General features: G+C 37.9%; 2 protein-coding genes across 18 annotated transcripts in view; one reads left to right on the top strand and one right to left on the bottom strand.

The window, feature by feature from the left end:
- Positions 1 to 8,046, bottom strand: part of PPHLN1 (periphilin 1) — a 120,583-nt gene extending 112,537 nt beyond the window's left edge. For 6 of the 16 annotated variants that reach the window (XM_070621070.1, XM_070621074.1, XM_070621078.1 and 3 more), the window contains exons 1-2: positions 7,930 to 8,002; positions 7,030 to 7,308 (exon numbers count right to left, since the gene is read on the bottom strand). Coding sequence is in view for 4 of the 16 variants with exons in the window: in XM_070621068.1 (XP_070477169.1) it covers positions 7,030 to 7,069 (40 nt within the window). In the remaining 12 variants the exon portion in view is untranslated. Of the gene's footprint in view, positions 1 to 7,029; positions 7,309 to 7,929 lie in introns of all 16 variants that reach the window. The other 10 variants (XM_070621071.1, XM_070621076.1, XM_070621079.1 and 7 more) reach the window with 7 other exon arrangements.
- Positions 8,047 to 8,100: 54 nt separating this feature from the next.
- On the top strand, positions 8,101 to 26,182 carry ZCRB1 (zinc finger CCHC-type and RNA binding motif containing 1). 2 transcript variants are annotated; one of them, XM_008538935.2, is made up of 8 exons: positions 8,101 to 8,241; positions 9,291 to 9,376; positions 11,407 to 11,435; positions 17,045 to 17,156; positions 17,499 to 17,606; positions 20,638 to 20,750; positions 20,850 to 20,925; positions 25,293 to 26,182. In XM_008538935.2, exons 2-8 carry the CDS (start codon positions 9,293 to 9,295, stop codon positions 25,422 to 25,424), a joined length of 654 nt encoding a protein of 217 aa, XP_008537157.1. In that variant the 5' UTR covers positions 8,101 to 8,241; positions 9,291 to 9,292; the 3' UTR covers positions 25,425 to 26,182. The 2 variants fall into 2 exon arrangements, with proteins under 2 accessions (XP_008537157.1, XP_070477182.1); XM_070621081.1 differs by having other exon boundaries at positions 20,605 to 20,750.
- The last annotated feature ends 337 nt before the right edge of the window (positions 26,183 to 26,519 follow it).

The raw sequence follows: 26,519 nt of genomic DNA, 5'->3' as shown, positions 1-26,519 counted from the left end.
GTTTACAAATAATAATAAATTGCTTACATGTCTATAATATGGTGATTAAATACAGACAGGCTATAAAGTAATCACCTATAATCAATTATTTCATTTTTTTAAGTTATATCTTACTGGTGAGTATACTAAAATATTACTATCTTTACAGAATCTGCAGGTAGTTTTTAAATGTACTCTCACTATACCTATATTGCTTTTAGAAAACAGCATATCAGAATATAATGCTTTATTGTTATGTAAATTACTATATATTTTCAGAATAAAGAATATAAAAGAACATAATATAATGGTAAAATTAAATAGAGTTTGATGTAGCAAAATAATTAGCACCCATTAGTACAAAACACCCCAAAAAGTCAAATAGCACTGGTGAGGCCCATGTCCAATTATTAAACTTCTTTCATCCTTAAGAAACCTATATAATTGGGGAAGGCAAGAAAATAAATAGAAGATTCCATATGCAACCTTGTACTGTTAGGAAAACAAAATCAAAGACAGATTAATGATAAAGTATAAAAGAAAAGAAAGAATATTGGGCTGTAAAGAAGATGGGTCTTAAGCTGGAACTTGAATTAAGACAACAGAAAAGGGCAAAGGTATTAGAGGAGGATGAGATGATAATGAAGGTACTCTAGGGCAACTAGGGAAGAGACTATTCCAATATCACCTTAAATTCAAATAGCACCTTGTAATTTTCAAAGGATTTTAAAATAGCTGATGAGTACAACAACTTTTTGATTAGCAGCACATGTTGTTTATGACATTATCCCAATTTAGGAAATTGACCCATCCCACAACCAGAAGCCAATCAGCTAAATTTAAACAAAGGTGCTCTGATTCACAGTGAAATGATTATGTTACTTTCAGGCATCATCATCTCCTCCCATCAGTGGAATCTCAGAAGAACTCCAGTAAAGTTCTCAGATCCAACAGAATATGAAAACTGAAGAAGAAGACTGGAAAATCACAATTAGGCAGAGAATCCTAATTGAATTAGGATTCAGCGTGAAGAATGTAAGCCTCATTTAGAAGTTTGCTAATAACTACTTTTAAAGTATAAAAATCTCATTCTCTTATGCCATATTCAATAAAGAGAGTTTGTTTAATATACCATCATGGTATATTCAATTCCAGAAAGAAATAAGGCTTTCATAGAGCACTCCATTAGGGTACCCAACCACTGTTCTGGTAACCCCAATTGAGAGCTAAGAGGCTACAGGGAGGACTTGAATACTCAGTGAGAACAGCCTGCAAATTGAGAAAACAAAGTCACAGGCAATATCCTTCCGTCAAACCACTCACACTCTGAATCCACAGGCAAGGTGAGAAAGAAAGATCATTCATTTTATCCAAACCGGTTATAGGAACAGCTTAGGCTACAGAGTAACTCTGCACACTGTGATAAATAGCTTTCCCTCCTTCTCAAACTCATTCCTTTCACTCTTTACATTCTTTCAATAACTATTTTGATAGCCAACCACGGTTATTGAATAGAAAGGTCACATCTGACCTCATACCCTAGATGAGCAATAGGTCATGGCACTGGCAATTCCCCACCTAGAATGCTTTTCTCCAGGTATCTATCTGCATGGTTAACTTCTTCACCCTTCAATGTCACCTTCTTAATGGCCTCTTAATGTCACCTATCTACCAGATCTCCCTAATCTTGCTATTTTCTTCATAGCACTAATCACCTAAGAGACTATATAATTTACATTTGATGCATATTATTGGTCCCTCACTGCTAGAAATATGAACTATACGAATGCAGGAATTTCTATGTTGTTTGTAGATTAATATTATTAAGCGCCTAGAACAATGTGCACAACTTATATTCTCAATATTCATGGAGTGAGTTAATTAATCCTGGAAATATGCTCCCTCTAGATAAATGATTCCCACATCTCCACTGCTATCCTGACTCCTTTCAAGAGGATGTCTCACAGACACCTCCAACTCAACATGTCAAAACAGTTCTTCAAACTTCTCAGAAATCTGCTTCTTCTCCTGTCTTCCTCATTTTGGTCAATGACACCACCAGCTACCCAAAGGCACAAACCAGAAACCAGAGTCATGCAAAACCCAAAACTTTTCATATCTACCTAGTATTCACTAAATCCAGCTATTTCTATCACCTCAATATATAAAGCACATGTATCTACACTTTCCTATCCCTGCTGCCAATGTCTCTGTTCAGATGCTCTTAATCTAGCCAGTGGATTCCCCCACAATAAAACACTGATCTCCCTGCTTCTCCCCACCCTGCAAACTGTAGCCAGTGTTCATTCTGATAAGACACCTGATTTAAAAATCTCAGTGGTTCCCCACATCCTAAAGAAAAAGGCTTACTTATGACCTTGCTCCTACCTTTGCAGCTTCACCTCCTACCACTTCCCCAACAGTCTCCAGAACCTCCATATATGTCAAACTACTTACTGTTCTGCAAGTGTGCCACTATTTCTCACCACCACACCCTAGCATGCTTTTCTTCTGCCTAGAATATCTTTCTTCTACTTATCTGCCTTCACCATCTACTCTTCCTTCAGGATTCAGCTCAAATGTCAGCTTTTCTGATATTCTCCAGAAAGAATAAAGTTGTTCCTTCTTTGGGCCTCTTAAAGCACCTTGCTGTAATAGTACTATATAACCCCATATTCAATTTACTTTTCTTCCTCTTTTCCCTCCCAAACTAAACACCACTGCAGAGGCAATGACTATGTACCTCTCTTACTCTTGTTGCTTAGCAGAGTAAAGGCACTTATATTGGCCAAATAAATAAACATGTTATTCATACAATCGCCACATGCACCATTCTGGGGAATCTAAATATTAGTTTGTACCTTTCAATTATTCAGAAAACTTTCAATGAGCACTATTAGATTATGGCTCCTGTCACACTACTTATGACACTACTGCCACTTGATTTTTGAGCAAAAGTTTACCAACGAGAATCCTTTCTCTACTACCTAAAGCAGTGATTCTCAACCGTGGCTGCACATTAGAATCACCCAAAGAGCTTTTAAAAAATATCAAAGCCTAGGCCCTATCCTCTGAAATCCCTGTATAATTGGCCTGGAATGGGACCCCGACACTTTTTTAAAATCTGAAACTCATCTCAGGATGAGATCCACTGATCTAAAGCAAGGTAAACATACTCCTGACATCCTAAATTGAAACAAGAAGCTTTTAAGGACTGACCTGAATCTAGAAACTACATAATACTATTTCTATTGGAAAGTGTCTAAAATTCTAGACAACTAAATTAAAAATGAATTCTAGAACATAATTAGTTAAGGTCTGTGAAAAAAAAAACCTAACACTGATGCCAATTAAAATGGTCAAAATAGAGCAAAGTGTCTCCTAGAATTAACCACTGTTCAGTGCTCAGGAAGAGATAAATGCAGGCAACAACAGTTAAGAAAGCCAACAAGGGACTGGCCTGCTGGTGCAGGGGTTAAAGGGGTTAAGTTTGCATGTTCCGCTTCGGCGGCCCAGGGTTCACAGGTTCGGATCCTGGGGGCCCAACACGGCACCACTGGGTAAGCCATGCTGTTGTAGGCATCCCACACATAAAGTAGAGGAAGATGGGCATGGATGTTAGCTTGTCTTCCTGAGCAAAAAGAGGAGAATTGGCAGCAGATGTTAACTCAGGGCTAATCTTCCTCAAAAAAAAAAAAAGAAAGGAAGCCAAGAAAATTTAAATAGAAACTTGAGAGATTGCTCAAATGTGGATGAGTAGTGAACAGTAGAATCTAAAAGAAGGGAAAAGAATTAGAGAAGAAAAAACATACATGAATGGGGCCGGCCCAGTGGTGCAGTGGTTAAGTTGCACATTCCACCTCTGGGCAGCCGAGGGTTCGCCAGTTCGGATCCCGGCTGTGGACATGGTACCGCTTGGCACACCAGTCTGTGGTAGGCGTCCCACATATGAAGTAGAGGAAGATGGGCATGGACGTAAGCTCAGGGCCAGGCTTCCTCAGCAAAAAGAGGAGGATTGGCAGCAGTTAGCTCAGGGCTACTCTTCCTCAAAAAAAAAAGAGAATAAAATAAAAATAAAGAATGAAAACTATATATGTATACACGAGAAGGATGGAACTGAGCAAAAGAGAAGATCTGCATTGCAAAGGAGTGGGAAATAAGCCTGCAACGGTATTCAACAAGCTTTCATTTCCTTCCCTGAAGGAGATATTACCTCTCCCACTCCAGATAAAATATGGAGGCTCTGAAAAGCTCAAAGCACAGAGGCAAACGGAGCCTGGGAATCAGACTCAGGCCTGCATGACTTTAAAGCCCAAGCCCTTTCCATCATCGCACAATGCTTCACAAAGGAAACAGGCAAGGACGGAGAGAACAAATTCAAGGGCATTAAATGGTACAACAAAGCAAAAAACCAGAGGAGGAGCTCACTGCAGGCTTTTAAGCCTAGAAATAAGGTGAGGGAAAAAATGTCACTCCAGAAGATAAACCTGGCAGTATACAAAATGGATTAAAGAAGAAAGAGACCAGAGGAAAGGAGACCACTGACTGCTTCATTATGAACCATGTAACTTAGTACTTTAAAGTACTGCGTTCTCTACTAGTTTCACAAGTTACTTGACTTTTCAACGTTTTAAGGATAGTTTTTCTTTAAGATTTCCCTAATTTCTTTTTTTTTTTTCTGGGAAAGATTTGCCCTGAGCTAACATCTGTTGCCAATCTTCCTCTCTCTCTCTTTTTTCCCCTCCCCAAAGCCCCAGTACATAGTCGTATATTCTAGTTAAGTCTTCCTAGTTCTTCTATGTGAGCCACCACCACAGCATGGCTACTGACAGACAAGTGGTGTGGTTCCATGCCCAGGAACCAAACCTAGGTTGATGAAGTGGAGTGTGCCAAACTTTAACCACTAGGCTATCAGTGCTGGTTCAAGGATACTTTTTACATAAGACCCACTATACTGTATTAAATACTGTTAAAAAAGAAACAACAGGCTCTGGGGCCAGCCCCATGGCGTACTGGTGAAGTTTGTGCACTCCGCTTCAGTGGCCCAGGCTTTGTGGGTTCAGATCCCAGGCACAGACCTACACACTGCTCATCAAGCCATGGCGTGGTGGCATCCCAAAATAGAGGAAGACTGGGATGGATGTTAGCTCAGAGCCAATCTTCCTCACCAAAAGAAAGAAAGAAAGAAAGAGCAGGCTCAAAAATGGAGTCACTTATCCTAAGCACCCACCCACCCCCGCCCCAAGACTTAATACCTAACCTAAGCCCCACCAAGACTTAATGCCTAACCTAACTGCAAATTCAGCCTCTCCCACGAGTGAAATTTTGAACCAATCAGTCTGGAATTTCCTGATCAAAACTAGTGAGGTAACGTGGCTGATAAGACCCCCTGCCTTCCCCAAAGAGAAAGTGACCTTACCTGAAATAATCCACTCTTTTAACTTCTTTGTCCCAATCTCTTTTCGCCTATAAAAACCTTCCTTTTGGACAACTCCTTGGAGTTCCTTTCTTCTTGCTAGATGGGATGCTGCCCTATTCATGAATCACTAAATAAAGCCAATTAGGTCTTTAAATTCACTTGGTTGAATTTTTCTTTAATAATACGTAGCAGGAGATTCTTGAATGTTCACTGTATAAGTGATCAAGTAACAAATTACACAAGTGGACAAAAATATCAGATGTTTGCCTAGGTATAATATTTACAAATCTCAATCTCACTTCACATCTGGATGGAGGTTATAGCCTTAAAAAAGGATACTAAATTAACACTGCTGATACATCATTCATATCTGAAGGCTCCTAAGAATCCAAATAGTTTCTTATTAATTAACTGTAACAAATCCAAACTTCTCTGCTCTCCATGTGCCCCCTTCTATTATCTCACCTAACCACGTGTTCGCTCCAAAAGGATCATTCATGCCACCCGCCTCACTGTGCCACAAAGTAACACACAGTACCCTGGAGTTGTTGGACTCATTTCCCAAACTGGAATACCTCTTTCCATTCTTTCATTCAACTTCTAACCCTCCACCAAGGCCCAACTCAAGATCTAGCCTTCTCCACAAAACCCATTCTTGAACCCTACGACACTTACAACAAATTCCAAACTGGCCACATGTATCTTGTGTTTGGTCCAGTTTTGTTTTTTTTAAAATAAAATTTTATCCCACTGAAAACAGTTAAAAACTGAGAGATATCACTTTAAAAAACTGTATTTCCAACTTTTCTTGAAAAAACTGGATGCTCTGGCCACACTGGAATCATCTCCTCACCCGGCCGCGATCAGCTGTAGCTGAGTAGCAGCTGACTCCTTTCAAAAAGTTCTTTCATTTTAAAGTCAGGAGATGACATGTCAACTGCCTGACTTCTGAGCTGTACCTGCAGCAATTGCAATCACTGAAGATCTACCTAACTGCCCATTAGGCACTGGGATTACAAGACAAACGCACTTCCTCCTGCTTAGCTACTTTAGTAGGAAAGGCAGAGATAAGCAATTAGGATACATGTGACAAGTGCCATGATGAGGGAAGTAGAGGGCACTTCATAGCACACAGCAAGGATACCTAACTCTGTCTCTGGGAAATGAGGGAATACCCCTCAGAGAAAGTGACAGCTAAACTGAGATCTTTAGCAGGTGCAGGAATTATCCAGAAAGAGGTAGAGGAGGACTCAGAGACATCAAATGCTGCAGAGAAAAGAAACTTTGCAAAGACCCTGAGGGGAGAAAAAAGTATTTTTGAGGAAGTGAAATCAATTCAGTACCGCGAGAGCCATGACCCAACCTTAAATGCAGGTGTCAGAGAAAGGGCTGGAGGAAAAAGCCAAGTATTAGTTAGCGTTAAGAGATGAAGGGGAATTACCGTAAAGAAGTTGAATATGTAAAAGAGTTTGTTAAGTGGGGAATGGAGGTTTCAGAGAGCACAGCTGTTGTGTTGAGAGGTGAAATGTGGAAGAAAAGGAGGGAGAAACAGTGATAGCCCAAATCCAGGGAGACGAAGCACAGAGCAGCATGGCGACAAGGGTGTAGCATAGAAGACCAAAGGGGCTTACATCTTGGGCGGTAACCAAGGATAACTGGGATGTGAAGCATGGCAGTTTTGGCTGGCCACAAGTTTGCCAAGAGAATTAGTCCCAGCGGTCCCCTGGTGTACGCGGAGGCATTCAGGCCTCTCAAAATGCAGCTGCGCCCTGGCTGGATTGCACGTCCGTCTCTCTAGAAGACATCGGCTTCAGTCTGGATTGATTGTGCAGGCTCCGGGAGAGGCTCTGGGTTTCAGGCTGCTGGCACGCAGGCTCCCAGGGAGTGGTTAGAGGCCTGGTCTGTGTGTGCTGGTGGGTAGAAGTTAAGTATAAACTACCTTGCATTATTTTCTGATTTTTCTGTAGGAATGATAGGCCTGTTTACAGCCTCTTAGAGAAAAAGCAGTGTGTGCCCATTATAGATTTACAGGAAGGAAAAAGGTGCCAAGAAGTTCAACATCTGTCCATACCAATACCAAGATGAGTCGTTCTGTGAATCCAAGTCTCCTCAGATTGACCTTGTCTCCCCAACTAGACTGAGACATCCGCCAGAAAAAGGCCTGCTTTCACTTTTTTGTAGCTCTCAAAGTGCCTAATACCGAACTGGGTACGTCGAAAACATTCAGTAAATTTACTGACTTCCTAACTGATCTCGGGTCATTGAAATTCCCTAGTTTAGTCCTCTTTTTGCATATTAAGTCGCTAAAGAGAAGCGAAACCTGTATCTCAGACTCAATAGTTTCCTTTATTCCAAACTCCACTGCGTCTATCCACCCTCAACCGCAGGGGCAGAATTGTTGCACGATTCAAATGCAGCGGAAGCCTCCAGGTCCCGCCACGGAAAACGCCCGCCCGCACGCCCGCTCCCCCGGGTGTCGCAGCCCTCGCGCCTGTCCCCGTTCTCCTCCTGGAAAGCTAAAACGCGCTCACCGACTCTGGGCCGCCGGGAGATCCCGCAAACGCAGTCGTCCCCTCGTCGCCGCTCTGTCAGGCAGGCACTTCCGGCGCGCGCAAAGACGTCAGCAAAAGCGCCCGCCTCTGGGCCCGCCTCCGGGGCCCGGGTCTAACGAGAGCCGGGAAGTGGCGCTGCTGCCGCTGCTGCTTTCTCGTCTCTGGCGCCTGACCCATCCCAGCACCGGTGATGCCAAGGCCGCTGCGAGGGGCGAGCGAGAGTCGGGGTTGAGCCCCAACTGAGCCGAGGGCTCGCGCTCTTCTGGTCTCCCGGGCCCGCCCCATTAGAAGGTAACCGCCCCTTAGATGCGGCCTTTCTCCCTGCGGGTCGCTCCCCAGCCCCTGCCGCAAAGAGGTTTGCCCCTCTCTCCCTCCACCCTTTTTATTCCAGGACCATTACCTTTGCCTGCCCTCGCAGATCTTACCAGAACGGCTAACGTGTAAAGAGTGTCGAATGGGAAACTTTTAAAAAGCAACCTATTGATGTTGTGTTTCTGAAGTTGTCTAAATAATTCCCCAAAAAAATCCTCCCAAGCGTCAACCAGTTTTCCCATTACTTGGCGAGATGGTACGCCTTAGAATCAATATTTTGCCATTTGTGATAGTCCGTCCTCCTATCTTAAATACACCCCGCACACGCTTTTGAAATCGAAAACTCGAACTTGGTTGAGTCCCTATAATTTTCACAGATAATTTGCTGACTTCGTAAAATAGGGTATGAAAATTCGATACAGATTATATTTGTAAACTTAAAAATACATGTACAGGTCAGTGTCCTTCAAGGCACTGAAACATTCATATAACAAAACGTATCATTTCATGATTTGGCAATAATATGCTAAGTTAGTGATTCGAAAGAACTTTATTTGCATCATCAAAATGTGACGCTAAAATTTCCTGTTAACACCACACCAGAGAAAAATATTAAGACAACCAAAAAGGTACCCACCCATAGTATTAGTGAAAAATCAATGGCTAAGGTTCTTTCTGAGCTCCCGGGCTCTTTCTGATGTGGGTAGGTAAGCTATCATGTTTATTTGAAAGCACTTTCTTGCTCTTAGCCTGAGGGGAGGTTAAGAGTAACCTCAGAATTTTTCCTCCATCTGAAAGGGTTAATGTAAATAATCTGCTTGAAAGAAGAACCAGAAAATACCTAAATGGTGTCTGGAGAAGAGGAATTTCTTAATTCATCTAGCTGGAGTCATTGTTCCTATCTATTACTAAGAAGTAAGGAAGGTGTATAAATCTGGCATAATTAAATCAGTGATTGCCTATATTGGTTTTACTTGGAATGAAGAATGTCTGGTTTAAATTGCCTCTGGGTTTATTTTCCTTTTTAGAAATGAGTGGCGGATTGGCCCCAAGTAAAAGCACAGTGTATGTATCCAACTTGCCCTTTTCCTTGACCAACAATGACTTATACCGGGTAAGTAAATTTTAGTATGGTTATCTACTGAATTGTCTATTTGAGATACATATTTAGCTGAAGCAAGCATTTCTCCTTAGCAGAATTCTTAATAAGTACCTTACAAGGCACTTGAACCACCAATACCAAAGACCTCTATTGCAAATGTAAGTGAAAAAAATTAGACACTTTAATTTCCAAAGAGAATTTGCAGTGCTTTTATAGAGAGTAACAAGTTCTTTATACACACGGAAGACATAGCTAGCATAATGAAGTGGGAGCAACTTGTGATACGCTAATGTTCCCTGCTCGCTTACTTGGCTTCTGACACTGGTAGTAGGGTGGAGGTTTTGGAGGAAAGGGCTGATCGAAGCAAACAGATCCCTTTTCTAACCCTCAAATTCTGAAAGTATGTCTTAATTTACGTATGTGGCAGAAACTTAACAGTTTCATAAATTTTGTTAATAAATCAATTCAGGATAGAGGTGACTGAGGGAGAGAAAAAACCCTTCCAGCGTCTTTTTTCACCTCTTTACCTTACAGAGAACAAAATTTCCTGTGCCTGTCCTGCAGATGGGTGGTTGAAAGGCAATGGAAAGAATGACGTGAATCCTTTCATTCAAGTGTGACCTCTTCTCTCCATATTTTGGGTAGACTTTAAGTAGAGAGATGCTGCATAGGTGCTACATAATACTTGATTAATTACTTAGCTAAGATAGCTTGAGTCTCAAAGAACAGAGGAGAAAATAAACGTTAGCTTTCTTCCTTGTATCAAAATAGAGACATTTCTGTGTTGGTTGAAAGCTTACTATATGCTGAGCACTCTTACATGTACTAGGAATACATCAGTGAACAAAAAGATGAAAATCCCTCTTGACACTAACAATATAGCAAGATAGAGAAACAATGTGAAATATAAAAATTTAAGTGCTAAGTTAATGTTAAGATGTTAGGTGCTAAAGAGAAAAAATAAAGCAGGAAAGGAGGACTATTAAATGTTAGCTTGGGAATGGAGGTGAAATTTTACATGGGTGGTATAAATCTTTATTAAGAAGGTGACTTTTGGATAAAGACCTGAAGGAAGTGAGAGGCAGCCATGCAGATGCCTAGGGGACAAGCATTTCAGGCACAGTCAATCAAGTGGAGAGAAGAGGAGGGGCAGTCAGAGGTAAGCCCATACAGGGGTGCCTTATAGGGCCTACATAGAGAATGGTTAGGACTCTGAGTGAAATGAGAAGCGTTTAGAAAGTGTTATACAGAAAACTATCTGTATTAGTCTTCAGAATTCAGTGTTGCTAACACTGCAATCCAGTTATACTATATCCTAGCATTACACAACTTAATCACAGACCTCAAAAATTTATTCGTGTTGATTGCATATATTAATGTATGCTAAAAGACGTTTCTAAGAAGTATTACATAATAAATAAGAACTATTAGTATATAGTTGGAGGCTGAAACAATAGAAATAGATGAGATGTTGAAGTACAAGTGAAGAAAGGGCCAACTATAAAGTTCCACCAACATATTAAGGGTGGGCAGAAGAAAGAGACCAGTTGGAATGGGTTTTTCATTATAGAAGCTTTTTTGTTTTATAAGTGGTCTAAGGACCTGTCTTCTGAAACAGTAATTGCTTGATGGGGTGGGGATAGGCTCGGAATAGTGATATTCCACTATATTAACATCTGAAGCACAAGGTTTCTCTGGAGCTGTGGTGAGGTTGATGGTTACCAGGATATACCACAGGAACACAGCATTTGTGCAATGTGGGTACCTTCACTCTACCACACCTATAAAGTGGGTTTTTTCCTCTGTATGCACTCTTTTGTCAGACATTTAGGAACTGAGGCAGATACCTGTGACTCCAATGACAAAAATAAGAATATTACTCTAGTCACTAAAAAAATACATCTTTTAGGGCCTGCCTTATAGATTAAAGGTTAAAATTTTTCATAAACCAACAAAGAATGTGGTCAGTGTATAACCTGAAAATTTAATTTTTTTATGATTTTAAATTAAATTGTAAATTATTATGTGGTCTTCTGTTTCAGATATTTTCCAAGTATGGCAAAGTTGTAAAGTAAGTATTCACATCAAATTTTTAAATTTCATTTAAAAGCTTAGCTGAATTTGCTTCTCCATTATTTTTTTAATGGAATTAGATTTGCTATTTTTCTATAAAACATATTTGATATCAAAGAAAATGAAAATACTATTGTTAACATTTTTATGTATATTTCCATCATTTTTCCATGTGCATAAACGTGTATAGACAGTTTTTTAAGAGACTCAATTCTGTATGTGCAACTTTGTTGTCTTTTTTTTAACTTGACATTATATCATAAGTATCTTTCCATGTCCTATAAAAATAGATTCTCATATTTAATGATTTCATGTTATTCCTTTATATATCATTATTTAAATAATATAATTTTTTATCATATTACTGAGAACTAAAACTGATTCTGTTATCCAACATAAGTCATAAATTAAAGGCTCCAATTAAATATATATTTTGGTTACTAGAAGGTGTATTATCAAGTATACTATAAATGGATTATCAGTTGTCAAACAAATAGAATATAAAAACTAATATTTCAATGCATATGCTATGTAAAGTACTTATGAGACTGATAAATAAATAAAAAACATATTCTTTGCCTTCATAGAAAGTTTTGATATAATTGGAAAGACTAGAAACATACAGAAATGGCAGGAATGATAATATCAGTTGGGGGTCAGAGTTAAGAAAGGATAAAACGAACTTGAAGTTCTCATTTAATTCACTATTTTAAATCAATCAAGCAACTATATTATGGGGCAAAAAGTAAAAGCAAGATACTCTCATTCTCTCTATCTTTTAATCAATATATATTCTGGTATAAATTTAAAATCCCAAGAATTAGGGCCAACCCCAGTGGCCTAGTGGTTAAGTTCAGCACACTCCACTTTGGTAGCCTGGGTTCAGTTCTTGGGCGTGGACCCACACCTCTCTGTTAGTGGCCATGCTGTGCTGGTGGCTCACGTACTAAAAAAGTAGAGGAAGATTGGCACAGATGTTACCACAGTGTGAATCTTCCTCAGCAAAAACAAAACAAAACAAAACCAAGACTTTATGGTATAGTTCTCTTAACTGGTTGTTTTTATTCTAGCTTTTGATAAATGGATATTAAAACAGTTGAAGTTCATTTGCATCCTGAGGTTAACTTCTTTTAAACTTACTTCTCTATTAAAAAATCATCAAAAATGCTTCTAGGTACACTTTTGGGTCTTCAGAATTTCGAACAGTCATTATCAATCAAAACACTAATGATGATATGTAACAATGAGTATATAAATATGCTAGGCATTCTTCTAACCTATTTACACATATTATCTCATTAAATTCCCACAACTACCTTTTAAGGTAGATACTGTTGTTAACCCAATATTGTAAATGACAAAACTGAAGCACACAGTAAACATAAAGTATATTGCTAGTTAGTGTTGGAGACAAGATTTGAATCCAGCAGTTGATTCCAGAGCCTACTTAATTAGCTCTGCCATTACCTTTCCTTGGTTTTCCCTGTCTGTCAGAATCTCTGAGTGAATTTCCATATAAATATATAATTATAAACCATGAGAATGCTATGACGTTAAAGATACAGAGTTATAAGCACCTATAAACAGGGAAGATCTGATCTAGTCTAGAGAGTCAGGGTAGGTTTGCCTAAGTCAGTATCCTTTGAGTTGAAACCAAAGGCTGAGTAAGAGTTAAGTAGGCAAAAAGAAAGGGAGGAACATTTCAGGGAGAGGGAATAGCTTGTGTAATGGTCCTGTGGCAAGAGAAAATAAAGTGAGATCAAGAAACAGAAAGAAGGCCAATATGACTAGAGATGAGTGAGCAAAAGGAGAAAGCACAAGTTGAGTCCAGAGATGGAAACAGGTTCCCCTAATCTTGCTTCTTGACCATGTTACACGACACTTGTTTTTAATCCTAAGAGCACCAGGAATCTATTAAAGAATTTTAAATGAGGGAGTAACATGATTTATATTTTTAAGAGCTTATTCTGGTCTCAGTGTAGAGATTGGATTGGAGGTAAACATGAGCAGATGCAGGGAAACCAGTCCGAAAGCTGTATCTGTAGCCCAGGGGAGAAATTTGGACTGAGATGGTACAGGTGGAGAGGTAGAGATTTGTCAGACTTGAGAGAGGGTCAGATTTGAGAGACTGGTAGGCAGTCAAATGGGTAATACTTAGTGATGTACTTACTTTGTATATAAGGGTTGTGTGAGCGAGAAGGGAGTGTTATGGATGACACCCCAGGTTTCCCAGAATAGTGTCTGCCTCATACTATGTGCTTAACTGAGTACATCTTGTACCTTATATCAGGATAGGGTGCCACCATCTATGTCTTCACATGATGGAAACGTGGGAATCATCCTGGATTTGTCCTTTTCAAATTCTTGGTATAATATTTTTTTTCTGTTACCATAGAAGGTATCAAAGTAGTGTATTGTAATTGGTTTATAGGTCTCTCTCTATACTCTAAGCTTTTTCCTGAGGGTAAAAACCTTGTCTTACTGCCTTTATGTTATCAGTGCTTAGTGCCTGGGCTTGAGGTTACTGGAGTGATTGAATGACCACATGAATAAACAAACAGATGCAACTTTTGAGAAACTACTTTCCCATTTGTATCTATCTTTTTGTTTTACTTCATATGGAGCTAGGCTTAGTAGAAGTTACAGAGACAACCTTAAAGGAGTTTATATTAAAATAGATGAGATGAGGCATTGTTTATACATAAATAGATTTCAGTAGAGACTGGCAGAAAGGAGGAGAAATCAGTTCCAGTTAGAAGACTTACTTGTTCTGAACCCTGAAGAATGAGTAAAATTCTAATAGACAAAGATTGAGATTTGAAAGAAGATAGAAGCCATTTGAACAGAGGCACTGATGTGGGGGAGTTCAGGCCATGCTTTATGAACACTGAGTGGTTGTGGCTAGACCTCCTAGTTTGTGGGTGAGAAGGAGTGATGAAAGATGAGGAAAGAGGGAGCCAAATCATAAAGGATGTTGATTGCTGGACCAAAGAATAGGCAATTTGAAGAACCAAAGATTTTTGAGCAAAGGAATGATGTGATTTTATTTATTTCTTGAATGGAAGACTCTTCCACTAGCATATGAGAGAATTAACATCAAGGGAACCAGTAAGAATACACTATTAAAACTAATTTTCTTGTCCACCATGGACAAGAAAAAAAGCAGCTCAAATGGAAAAGAGGGGACAGATGAGAGAGATCATTAACTGAGGATGACTTAGAAAGCTAACACTTCTTGTGAAATAGTACTTTAAAAAACGATATTTATGACTTTGACCTTCACAAACATGAAAATTCCAAAAGTTAAAGCAACCATATTACTTCATGTTTCTTTTAAAATTGGTTAAAAACTTTCCTGCGTATCCTGACTAACTATGGTGGCCTTGAAGAGAACCGGTCTACACTTGAGCTTCATCAAGCACTTGGCTTCTCTTCTTTACTACTAAGCTCAATGAATAAAGAGATGCACTCTTTCAAAAAACTAAACCATTTTAGTTGCTCATTTTTCCCTAAATTATTTCAACTTATGTTTCTTTTCTGAATGAAATAAGACATCTCTTTTCTTAATTTAGCAGCATTATTTTACCAGTTTCATTCCAATAACTAAGAACCTAAACCCAAATCCAAATAAAATAAATTTTAAAATGTGAAATGTAATATTAAATAAAATTTCTGTTTATTCACTTGTATCCTTTTGTCTCTTTGCCTGTTAATCAGGTTTTAGAAAGTTATTAAGCTTTGTCTTGAACGTATTTTTTTTTTACTATTTGAAAATAATTGCCAATTTATAAAAAGTTGCAAAAATAGTACAAAGAACATCAAAATATCCTTTACCCAAATTTACCTATTGTTAACATTTTACCCAGTTTATTTCATCATTTGCACTCTCTCTCTCCCTCATGTGTGTGTAAGTGTGTATGTGTATATATATATATATATATGTACATGTATGTGTGTATATATATACATATGTGTATACACAGTTTGGTTTTGGGAATCATTTGAAGGTAAGTTACAAACGTCATCGCCCTTTACTCAGATACTTTCAGTTGTGTATTTCCTAAAACTAGGGTTATATATTATATAACCACAGTACAGTTACCAAATTCAGAAATTTATACTAATAAAATAATTTTACTGAATCACCCGTCCATGTTCCGATTTTTCAGTTGACCTAATGATGTCCCACGTAGAATTTTTCCCCTCTGGTACAGGATCCAGTCTAGAGTTAGGTGTTGACTTTAACTGTCCTATCGTTTTAGCCTCCTGTAATCTGGAACATTTATAGAGAATATAGCTCTCTCCCATCTTTTTTCCCCCTCATTTTGTGTTTTTCTGATGTTGCCTCACGATTAGATTGGGGTTAAGTAGTCTTGGCTGGTATACTGTATAGGTGATGTTCTGTTCTGAGGGTATCAAATCTGGATTCATACAGTGTCCATCTGTCCCTCATTAGTGATATTAATTTTAATCACCCAGTCAAGGTGTTGACCAGTTTCTCCACTGTGTAATTATATTTTTTTTCCCTTTGCAACTAATAAGTAGTCTGTGGGAGACACCCTTAAAACAATGAAATATCCTATTCCACATAAAAATTTCATGTTAGATTTAGCATTCATTAAGGATTCTTGCCTGATCCAGTCTTTACCATGATTGTTGTAAATGGTGATTTTCCAACTCCAGCATTCTGTACATTCACTAGTCATCCCTTGGCCTTCTGCTGTAAGCAAGAGCCCTACCTTCTCCCTCATTTATCTTCTATTTCTTATTAATATAGACTTATGAATTCTTAATTTTTTCTATGGTTTATAACTCAATACTATACTTAATTGGTACTGAGATTGTCCTAGATTTGGCCAATGGGAGCTCCTTCTACCTGACTTCTGTATTCTTGTTCCATGCTCCATCGTTTCTTTTTATTTTAAGGATAACAAGATGTTCCAAGTTCATCTTGTACTTACCCTGGCCCAGCCTTGAAATCAGCCATTTCTCCCAAGAGCTTTGTTGAACATTGTTTTTTAAACTGTATTTAATGACATGCTGAACAAGGGTCACAGGATGAGGGATGTGTAAGAGGTCAGGACAAAGAGTAGGCTCTGTGCTCTTATCACCATTCCTGTCACTTAGGTACCTTGGATGGTATGGCTAAGGACCACAGAACTGGAGATTCTTTAAAAGAATATTAAGAATACAATTAGATTCTAAAACCTAGAAAAAAATAATTTAAGATTCCTCAGTTTTGTTTTGGCTTTTCCTGCATGGTGAGGGAGTTAGCAGAGAAGAGGAATTATGCCTACTCTCCAAGATTCCGTTGTCTCTGTAATCTCTTTACTTCATCCTTCAACCTCTGATTAATGTTTGCTTTATCAGATGCTCCTAATAGCTCTGCTCACTTGTGTTAAATCAGTATCACACTTTCTCATTTCCATGCTCCTTGATATCCCATGTTGTTGAAGAGATAGCTGATTTGTCAAATGTATTAATTTCTCTTACTTTGTGTTTTATTAACCCTTATTTGAACACTTGAGTTTTCCAAGTATTTATTAAAATCTATTTTATTTATTACTGCCTCATTATTTTTAACTGCCTATTTGTTTATGCTTTAAGGGTTACCATTATGAAAGATAAAGATACCAGGAGGAGTAAAGGGGTTGCATTTATTTTATTTTTGGATAAAGACTCTGCACAAAACTGTACCAGGGCAATAAACAACAAACAGGTAAGCCATTTTTTAACCCAAAAGCCTTTTTGCTCATTCAGGCTAAACATGTGGGGGATGCAGTGGATGGTCAAGTCTGATGGGTACAGTAGATTCTGAGGGTATTTAACTTATGGGAGAGAAAAGAGGTCAAAACTCTACTGGGTTCCCAAAACATTGGTAGAATCTAAGGAATAAGAATATATTCTACTGGATAGAATTTATCACAACTGAGTAGGGAATTGCTATAATAATCTAAAAAATAAAATGGAATTGAAGGTTTGAGGCAATGGGATCAAATAACTGTAGTTTTAGGTTTCGATGAAATACATCCTTCTGCAATTACATTTTTTTCTGGTTTAGTTATTTGGTAGAGTGATAAAAGCAAGCATTGCTATTGACAATGGAAGAGCAGCTGAGTTTATCCGAAGACGAAACTACTTTGATAAATCTAAGTGTTATGAATGTGGGGTGAGTATACCTAAAACAATGCAATTTTCCATAGTTTACTGTAAGGTATTTTTCACATCAGTGTTTTATTTGTGTTCTCCAAAACTTCTGACTGGCTAAAACTGGGTTATGAAAGTTATTTTACTTTGGAATTCCAGACTCATCTAAGGAAACTCAATTGAAATGCAGTACGTAAAGATAACCTGAGCTGGGTAATATACAGTGGTACTTTCTCTAGTTTCTAAATCTTTGAAAATTGTTAGATTAAAAACTGTTAGACTAATTACTTTACTGTTTTGAAAGATTTTAGTTCCCCATAAGTTTTTGTGTTAATAGGATATTACCTGTTTCTATAATACTTTGCCAGTGTTTAAGCATTACAGCTCAGTATAAGCATTATCTTATGACCTATTAATTAGGATATTGTATTAATAGGAATAATATTCCTATTAGTACTGCAAATGTTTTGTAACTGAACTATCCCCAAATTTTCATACCTAGTTCCCATCATCTGTCGTTATTCATTTAAACTTTTGGTGATTAGAGATATATAGCCAGAGAACAATTTTGCACAAGGCCCGTAATGATAGCAAGAGAACTTCAGTGTTGGTCTTAATTGCTGTCACTTTCCAAAATGCCTATATAAAATACTTTAAAAAACAGGGTCCCGCTGTATTACTGGGGAGAGGATTACTGAGAGACATTTTCCTGGCTACAAAATCATGAGGAAGATACAAGGAAATGATTTGGGGTCCTTTCCTCCGCTGCCACTCCCTACTTCTCCTTCCCCCAAAAGATATATAGATAAACAGATAGACGGATGGATGGATGGATAGATGGATAGAAGGAAAGAGCAAGCAAGGCCTTGGGTACATTCTGTCAATTTCTGTGATTCTAACCTGTGATTCTCACCTCTTAAGTTAATGTTTCAGAAACTGTGTTCTAGAGTCCTGAGTTTTGTTTAAAAAGAAAAGAAAAGGAAGGAAGAAATGGAGGAGTAGTCATGGTCACATATGGTTAGATAGATTAGTATGTATCCTCATATTCACAGTAAATATCAAATTATCTGAGAAATCCTGGATGAATCTATTAATCTGTCTTTTTGGTTTATGGATCCATAGATTTGTTAGACTTTGTACATGTTTATATTTCTTAAATTCCCCCCGCCCCGAAAAGAATCTGCTTACATTTATGTAGCCTAGTTTTTCCCAAAGTTATTTTACTACTAAATTCTTTTTTTTAAAATATGGGATATGTTAACATATTTTCTTATGCCATTATTCCAAAAACAGTTTGGAAAATGCTTCTCTAAGTACATTCTCTCAGCAATTCATTAACAATAACACCTCTTGGGTTCAGCCATGTCCCCAGATATTCAAAGTACACAGTCTATTTGATGCTTTGTGAACTAAAAAAGCATGATTATTTTTCTCTTCTATTGTTCTAATCCTGGCTTAGGCTCTCTACACTCCCTTTCTGTCACATGTTACTTCATAAATGTAATTTAGTGAGCTAATGTACAGATTATACAGTCATGTGTTGCTTAACAGTGGGGATACTTATGAGAAATGTGTCATCAGGCAATTTTGTCACTGTGACATCATAGTGCATGCTTGCACAAACCTAGATGGTATAGTCTGCTACACATCTAGGTTATATGGTACTAATTTTATGGGACCATCGTCTCATATGTGGTCCATTGTTGACCGAGACGCCATTGTCCTGTGTATGACTGTAGTTCATTGTCTTATGTTTAACAAATCAGTATTTTGGCTCATTATCATATTATGGCTAGTTTGGCACTGTCAAATATGAATATAATGCAAGCCATAAATGTAATTTTAAATTTTCAAGTAGCCACATTAAAAAAAGAAACAGGAAGGGGTCAGCCCTATGGCCTAGTGGTTAAGTTTGACACACTTTGCTCTGGCAGCCCGGGTTCACAGGTTTGGATCTCAGGTGCAGACCTACACCACTCATCAGCCATGCTGTTGTGGTGACCCACATATAAAGTGGAGGAAGATTGGCACAGATGTTAGCTCAGGGCTAATCCTTCTCAGCAGAAAAAAAAAGAAAAGAACCAGATAAAAATTAATAATATCTTATATTTAACCCAGTATATATCTACAATATCATTTGAACACATAATTAATATTTTTAAAAATTAATATATTTTACATTATTCAAAATCCAGTGTGTATTTACCCTTATCGTGCATATCAATTCAGACAGGTTCTTAGTAGCCATAAAAGAATTATACCTGGTGGCTACCATAATTGGACAGTGCAGGTAAAGTCTAGATGTAAGGAGCAAAATGAAATTAATAGGAAAAGTGAGGAAGACTTTAAATTTTCCGTTTGTTTTTAAAACAGAATGTTAAGCAACATTTTGGAAGTTAACAGGAATAGTTTTGTCCCCATTATATCAAATAATAACTTAAAATTTTTACATTTAAGATAGGTGGTCCATTTCCACTTAAATTTTGAATTGTTTTATATCCTGAAACTTGAGATTTAAAATGTTTGTAAGGGGGCCCGCCCCGTGGCCGAGTAGTTAAAGTTCCACACATTCCACTTCGGTAGCCTGGGGTTCACAGGTTCAGATCCTGGGTGCCGACTTATTCTACTCAGCAGCCATGCTGTGGAGGCATCCCACATATAAAGTGGAGGAAGATTGGCACAGTTGTTAGCTGAGGGCTAATCTTCCTCAAGCAAAAAAAAGCAGCATTGGCAATGGATGTTAGCTCAGGGTAAATCTTCCTCACACATAATAATAATAAAATGTTTGTAGGAAGAATACTTCTTTTACTCTTAGTGAAACTACTAAAATACTCCCTTATTGTTAAAGTTGTTTATTGGGAGTTATAATATCATAATCTCTTCCTTCTAAATATTAAAGTAATCAGTTTTGTTAATTTCTTTGTGTATATTCCCAGTGTGACAGTATTCTTTTGTAACTTCTAAAACCTTTTAGTCTTAGGGTACCAGGCAAGATTCTGTTAATAACACAACAAATATAGTATTTTTCTTTCCTTTTTAATGGGAAACAAAAGGAAAGTGGACACTTAAGTTATGCCTGTCCTAAAAATATGCTTGGAGAACGTGAACCTCCAAAGAAGAAGGAGAAAAAGAAAAAAAAGAAAATTCCTGAACCAGAAGAAGAAATGTATGTATAACCATTCTTACTAAGTACTTTATTGTGTTGCTTCTGTCTTTGTACTCTTGACTGAGTGTATTCTGATTTTTTTTTTGGGTAATAATTTAGTGAAGGAGTAGAAGAGAGTGAAGATGAAGGGGAAGACCCAGCTCTTGACAGCCTCAGCCAGGCCATAGCTTTCCAGGTACTGAGCAGTTCCTTTAAAAGACACCATGCAGTAGCTGCCTTGGGTTAACAGTTGTGTATTCCTTGCTTACTTTATTGATCATCTCCTCATGGCAACCTCCGTCTTTCCCCTTCACTTCCTAAACTTTAGGAGGCAGGCTATTTCTTTAAGATCTTTAGAGCAGCGTGATGGAAAAGTTCTCCTTGGTTCTTTGTAGATTTTAAGGGCCCCATAACTCTTTTAATGTTTTAATCTGTTTTCATTATAGAATTGAGCAGAACTATTTGATTAAAATGAATTTATCCCAACAGAAAAGATTTTATTAAAGATATTGTTTTATTTTTTTTGGTCCTTTTTTTTCAGGCAACATTGGTTTATAACATTATATAGGTTTCAGGTATACAACATTATAATTCAACATCTATATACACCACAGCATGCTCACCACCAAAAGTCTAGTTTCCATTTGTCACCATACAATTGACCACCTTCACTCATGTTGCCCTTACCCTACCTCCCTTCCCCTGTGGTAACCACCAATCTATTGTCTGCTTCTGAGTTTTTTGTTTTTTTCTTTGTTTTGTTTTTTATATTCCACATATGAGTGAAATCATACAGTATTTGGGTTTCTCCATCTGATTTATTTTACTTAGCATAATACCCTCAGGGTCCATCCATGTTGTCATAAATGGCAAGATGTTATCCTTTTTTATGGCTGAGTAGTATTCTGTTGTATGTATAGTCATGTGCGACATAATGACATTCGGTCAGTGATATACCATATATACAATGGTGGTCCCATAAGATTAGTACCATATAGCTTGAGTGTGTAGTAGCCTATATCATCTGGGTTTGTGTAAGCATACTCTATGATGATCACACAATGACAAAATTGCCTAGCGATGCATTTCTCAAAAGGTATCCTCCTTGTTAAGCAACACATGACCATATATGCTGCATCTTTATCCATTCATCCGTTTATGGGCACTTAGGTTGTTTCCATATCTTAGCTGTTATAAGTAATGTTGCAGTGAACATAAGGGTGTACATATCTTTTCAAATTAGTGTTTTCATATTCTTCAGATAAATATCCAGAAGTAGAATAGCTAGATCTATGGTAGTTCTATTCTTAATTATTTGAGGAATCTCCATAGTGTTTTCCATAATGGCTGCACCAGTTTACATACCCACCAACAATGTATGAGGGTTCTCTTTTCTCCACATCCTCTCCAACACTTATTTCTTGTCTTTTTGATAATAGCCATTCTAATGGGTGTGAGATGATGTCTCATTGTGGTTTTGATCCGCATTTCCCAAATGATTAGTGATATTGAACATCTTGTGTGCCCATTGGCCACCTGTATGTCTTCTTTGGAAAAATGTCGATTCTGCCCTTTTTTTAATCAGGTTATTTGTATTTTGTGTTGTTGAATTGTTTGAGTTCTTCATATATTTTGGATGCTAACCCCTTATTAGATCAAAGATATCGTTTTAAAAGAAGCTTCACTTCAAAACAAAACCAAAAACATACTTTTACCCATTAAAGGCCCTAACACAAGTACAGGCATACCTCACTTTATTGTGCTCTGCAGATACTGTGTTTCGCAGATATTGCGTCTTTTACAAATGAAGGTTTGTGGCAACTCTGTGTTGAGCAAGTCCATCAGCACCATTTTTCCAACAGCATTTGCGTGCTTCACGTCTCTGTGTTATGTTTTGTTAATTCTCACAATATTTCAAACTTTTTCATTATTATTATATTTCTTGTGGTGATCTGTGATCAGTGATCTTTGATGTTACTATTATAATTGTTTTGAGGTGCCATGAACTGCACCCATACAAGACAGTGAACTTAACTGATAGATGTTGTGTGTGTTCTGACTGCTCCCCTAACTGGCCATTACCCCATATCTCTCCCTCTCCTCAGACTTCCCTACGCCCTGAGACAGGATAATATTGAAGTTAGGCCAGTTAATAACCCTACAGTGGCCTCTAAGTGTTCAAGTGAAAGGAAGAGTCACATATCCCTCACTTTAAATCAAAAGCTAGAAATGATTAAGCTTAGTGAGGAAGGCATGTCGAAAGCTGAGATAAGGCCAAAAGCTAGGCCTCTTGCGCCAAACACTTAGCCAAGTTGTGCATACAAAGGAAAAGTTCTTGGAGGAAATTAAAAGTGCTACCCCATTGAACACATATATGACAAGAAAGTGAAACAGCCTTATTGCTGATGTGGAAAAAGTTTTAGTGGTCTGGATAGAAGATCAAACCAACAACAACATTCCCTTAAACCAAAGCCTAATCCAGAGCAAGGCCCTTACTCTCTTCAATTCTATGAAGGCTGAGAGAGGTGAGGAAGCTTCAGAAGAAAAGTTTTAAGGTAGCAGAGGTTGGTTCATGAGGTTTAAGGAGAGAAGCCATCTCCATAACATAAAAGTGCAAGGTGAAGCAGCAAGTGGTGATGTAGAAGCTGCAGCGAGTTATCCAGAAGATCTAGCTAAGATAATTAAGGAAGGTGGCTGCACTAAACAACAGATTTTCAATGTAGAGGAAACAGCCTTATGTTGGAAGAAGATGCCATCTAGGACTTTCCATAGCCACAGAGGAGAAGTCAGTGCCTGGCTTCAAACCTTCAAAGGACAGGCTGACTTCTTAGGGGCTAATGCAGCTGATGACTTTTAAGTTGAAACCAATGCTCATTTACCATTCTGAAAATCCTAGGGCCATTAAGAATTATGCTAAATCTACTCTGCCTATGGTCTATAAATGGAACAACAAAGACTGGATGACAGCACATCTGTTTACAACATGGTTTACTGAACATTTTAAGCCCTCTGGTGAGACATACTGCTCAGAAAAAACAGATTCCTTTCAAACTATTACTGCTCATTGACAATGCACCTGCTTACCCTAGCGCTCTGATAGAGATGTACAATGCAATTATTGTTGTTTTCATGCCTGCTAACATGGCATGAAGCCCATGGATCAAGATGCAATTTTGACTTTCAAGTCTTATTATTATTTCAAGAAATACATTTCATAAGGCTATAGCTGCCATAGATAGTGATTCAGTCTCTCTGATGGATCTGGGCAAAACCTTCTGGAAAGGATTCTCCATTCTAAATGCTATTAAGAACATTTGTGATTCATGGAAAGAGCTTAAAATATCAACATTATTAGGAGTTTGGAAGGAGTTGATTTCAACCCTCATGGATGTCTTAGGGGGTTCAAGACTTCAGTGGAGGAAGTAACTGCAGATGTGGTGGAAAGAGCAAGAGGACTAGAATTAGAAGTGAAGCCTGAAGATGTAACTGAATTGCTGCAATCTGATGATAAAACTTTAATGGATGAGGAGCTGCTTCGTATGGATGAACAAAGAAAGTGGTTTCTTGTGATGGAATCTGCTCCTGGTGAAGATGCTGTGAAGATTGTTGAAATGACAACAAAGGATTTAGAATATTCCATAAACCTAGTTGATGAAGCAGCAGCAGAGTTTGAGAGGATTGACTCCACTTTTGAAAGAAGTTCTACTGTGGGTAAAATGCTGTGAAACAGCATTGCATGCCACAGAGAAATCGATTGTGAAAGGAACAGTCAGTTGATGCAGCTGACTTCATTGTTGTCTTATTCTAAGAAATTGCCACAGCCACTCCAACCTTCAGCAACCACCACCCTCATCAGTCAGCAGCCATCAACACTAAGGCAAGACCCTCCACCAGCAAAGAAAAGATTATGACTCTCTGAAGGCTTAGGTGATGGTTAGCATTTTTTAGCAGTAAAGTATTTTTTAATTAAGATAAGTATGTACATTGTTTTTTTAGACATAATGCTATTGCACACTTAAAAGACTACAGTATAGTGTAAACATAACTTTTATATGTGCTGGGAAACCAGAATTTCATGGGACTCACTTTATTGCAGTGGTCTGGAACCAAACCCGCAATATCTCCGAAGTATGCCTGTATATGAAACATTTTTTGATGAAGGGAATATAATCTCCTGGTTTTATGTAACTACATTTTATTTTAATTTAGTTGATAAACTGTAGGTGCATATGTCAATTTATTTTTCCTTTTAGTTAACTAATGTCGTATTTTATATGATATTCCCACCTCCGGCAGGGATGGCAGATAGGCTTCATTTCACATGCCTGTCACTTAGTAGTAATTGCCTGGAATAATTTTGAGTAGCATGGTGAGACTAGGACATAACTCAGGGATGGAGGAGGGATGTCCTGATGGAGGAGAATTGTCTTCATGGGCTGGGAAAGTGGGGAGTGTTGGCACTTGTGGTGTGTTTTTGCCATGTTTTGAATTAGTGCACCATAATAATATTAAACTGGCTCTTGGTTTTGTTTTGTTTTGTTTGTTTCCTGAATCACATTACAGCAAGCCAAAATTGAAGAAGAACAAAAAAAATGGAAACCCAGTTCAGGGGGTCCCTCAACATCAGATGATTCAAGACGCCCAAGGATAAAGAAAAGCGCATATTTCAGTGATGAGGAAGAACTGAGTGATTAAAATTATATTTATTATATAAATATCATTAAAAAAAATTTTTTCAATCTTGGAGTACCAAGTTCAGTTGAAACTAAAGATTACTTTTAGAATTTGAGCATAAGAACACTTAGTCCCAGATAGTTTTTTACTATAAAATAGTTCATAGGAAATTGAGAAATAATTTAAAAGTATCAAGTTTCTATCTTGCCTTAGCAGAGTAAAAATTAAGATTTGCTAATAACCATTAATCTTGAAAACAGTTCATTTGAATAAAAAAGAAAACTTAATACTATCATAGTAATGCTGTTGTCATCCCAGGAAAAAAGATAGATATTAAAAAAATTTGTTTGAGAAGTTCGTTATAAAAGTTTATTTGTGTCTGATTGGTTTACATGAGGACTTTTTAAATAAATTTCGTCTTTAAAACAGTAACTTCATAAAGAAACTTCATAAAAAAAACTTCATGATTTATTGTTATTAAATGTTAATAAAGGGCTGGCCCCATGACCCAGTGGTTGGGTTCGTGCTCTCTGCTTCGGTGGCCCAGGGTTTCGCCAGTTCGGATGCTGGGTACAGACATGGCACCACTCATCAGGCCATGCTGAGGTGGTGTCCTACATAGCACAACCAGAGGCACTCACAACTAGAATATGCAACTATGTACGGGGGACTTTAAAAAAAAAATTACACAATGTTATATGTCAATTATATCTCAATAAAAATAAATTTCCAAAAAAAATAAATGTTAATAAAATTTTCAAGAGAATTTTGTTTTTAAATATGGATGTTTTGTCCTCTTATTTCTTTTAGCTTTAGCCCAGTGTAGATAAATTGTAATCACCCATAAAATATAAAGTCAAGGGGCAGGCCCAGTGGCGCAGCAGTTAAGTGCTCACATTCTGCTTCGGTGGCCTGGGGTTCACCAGTTCAGATCCCAGGTGTGGACACGGCACCACTTGGCGAGCCATGCTGTGGTAGGTGTCCCACATGTAAAGTAGAGGAAGATGGGCACAGATGTTAGCTCAGGGCCAGTCTTCCTCGGCAAAAAGAGGAGGATTGGCAGCAGATGTTAGCTCAGGGCTAATCTTCCCCCCCCAAAAAAAATGTATAAAGTCA

Source organism: Equus przewalskii, chromosome 5 (assembly GCF_037783145.1).
Source record: "Equus przewalskii isolate Varuska chromosome 5, EquPr2, whole genome shotgun sequence".
NCBI lineage: Eukaryota > Metazoa > Chordata > Mammalia > Perissodactyla > Equidae > Equus > Equus przewalskii.
The sequence above is the reverse complement of the archived record's forward strand: the minus strand, read 5'-3'. Positions and strand labels throughout refer to the sequence as shown.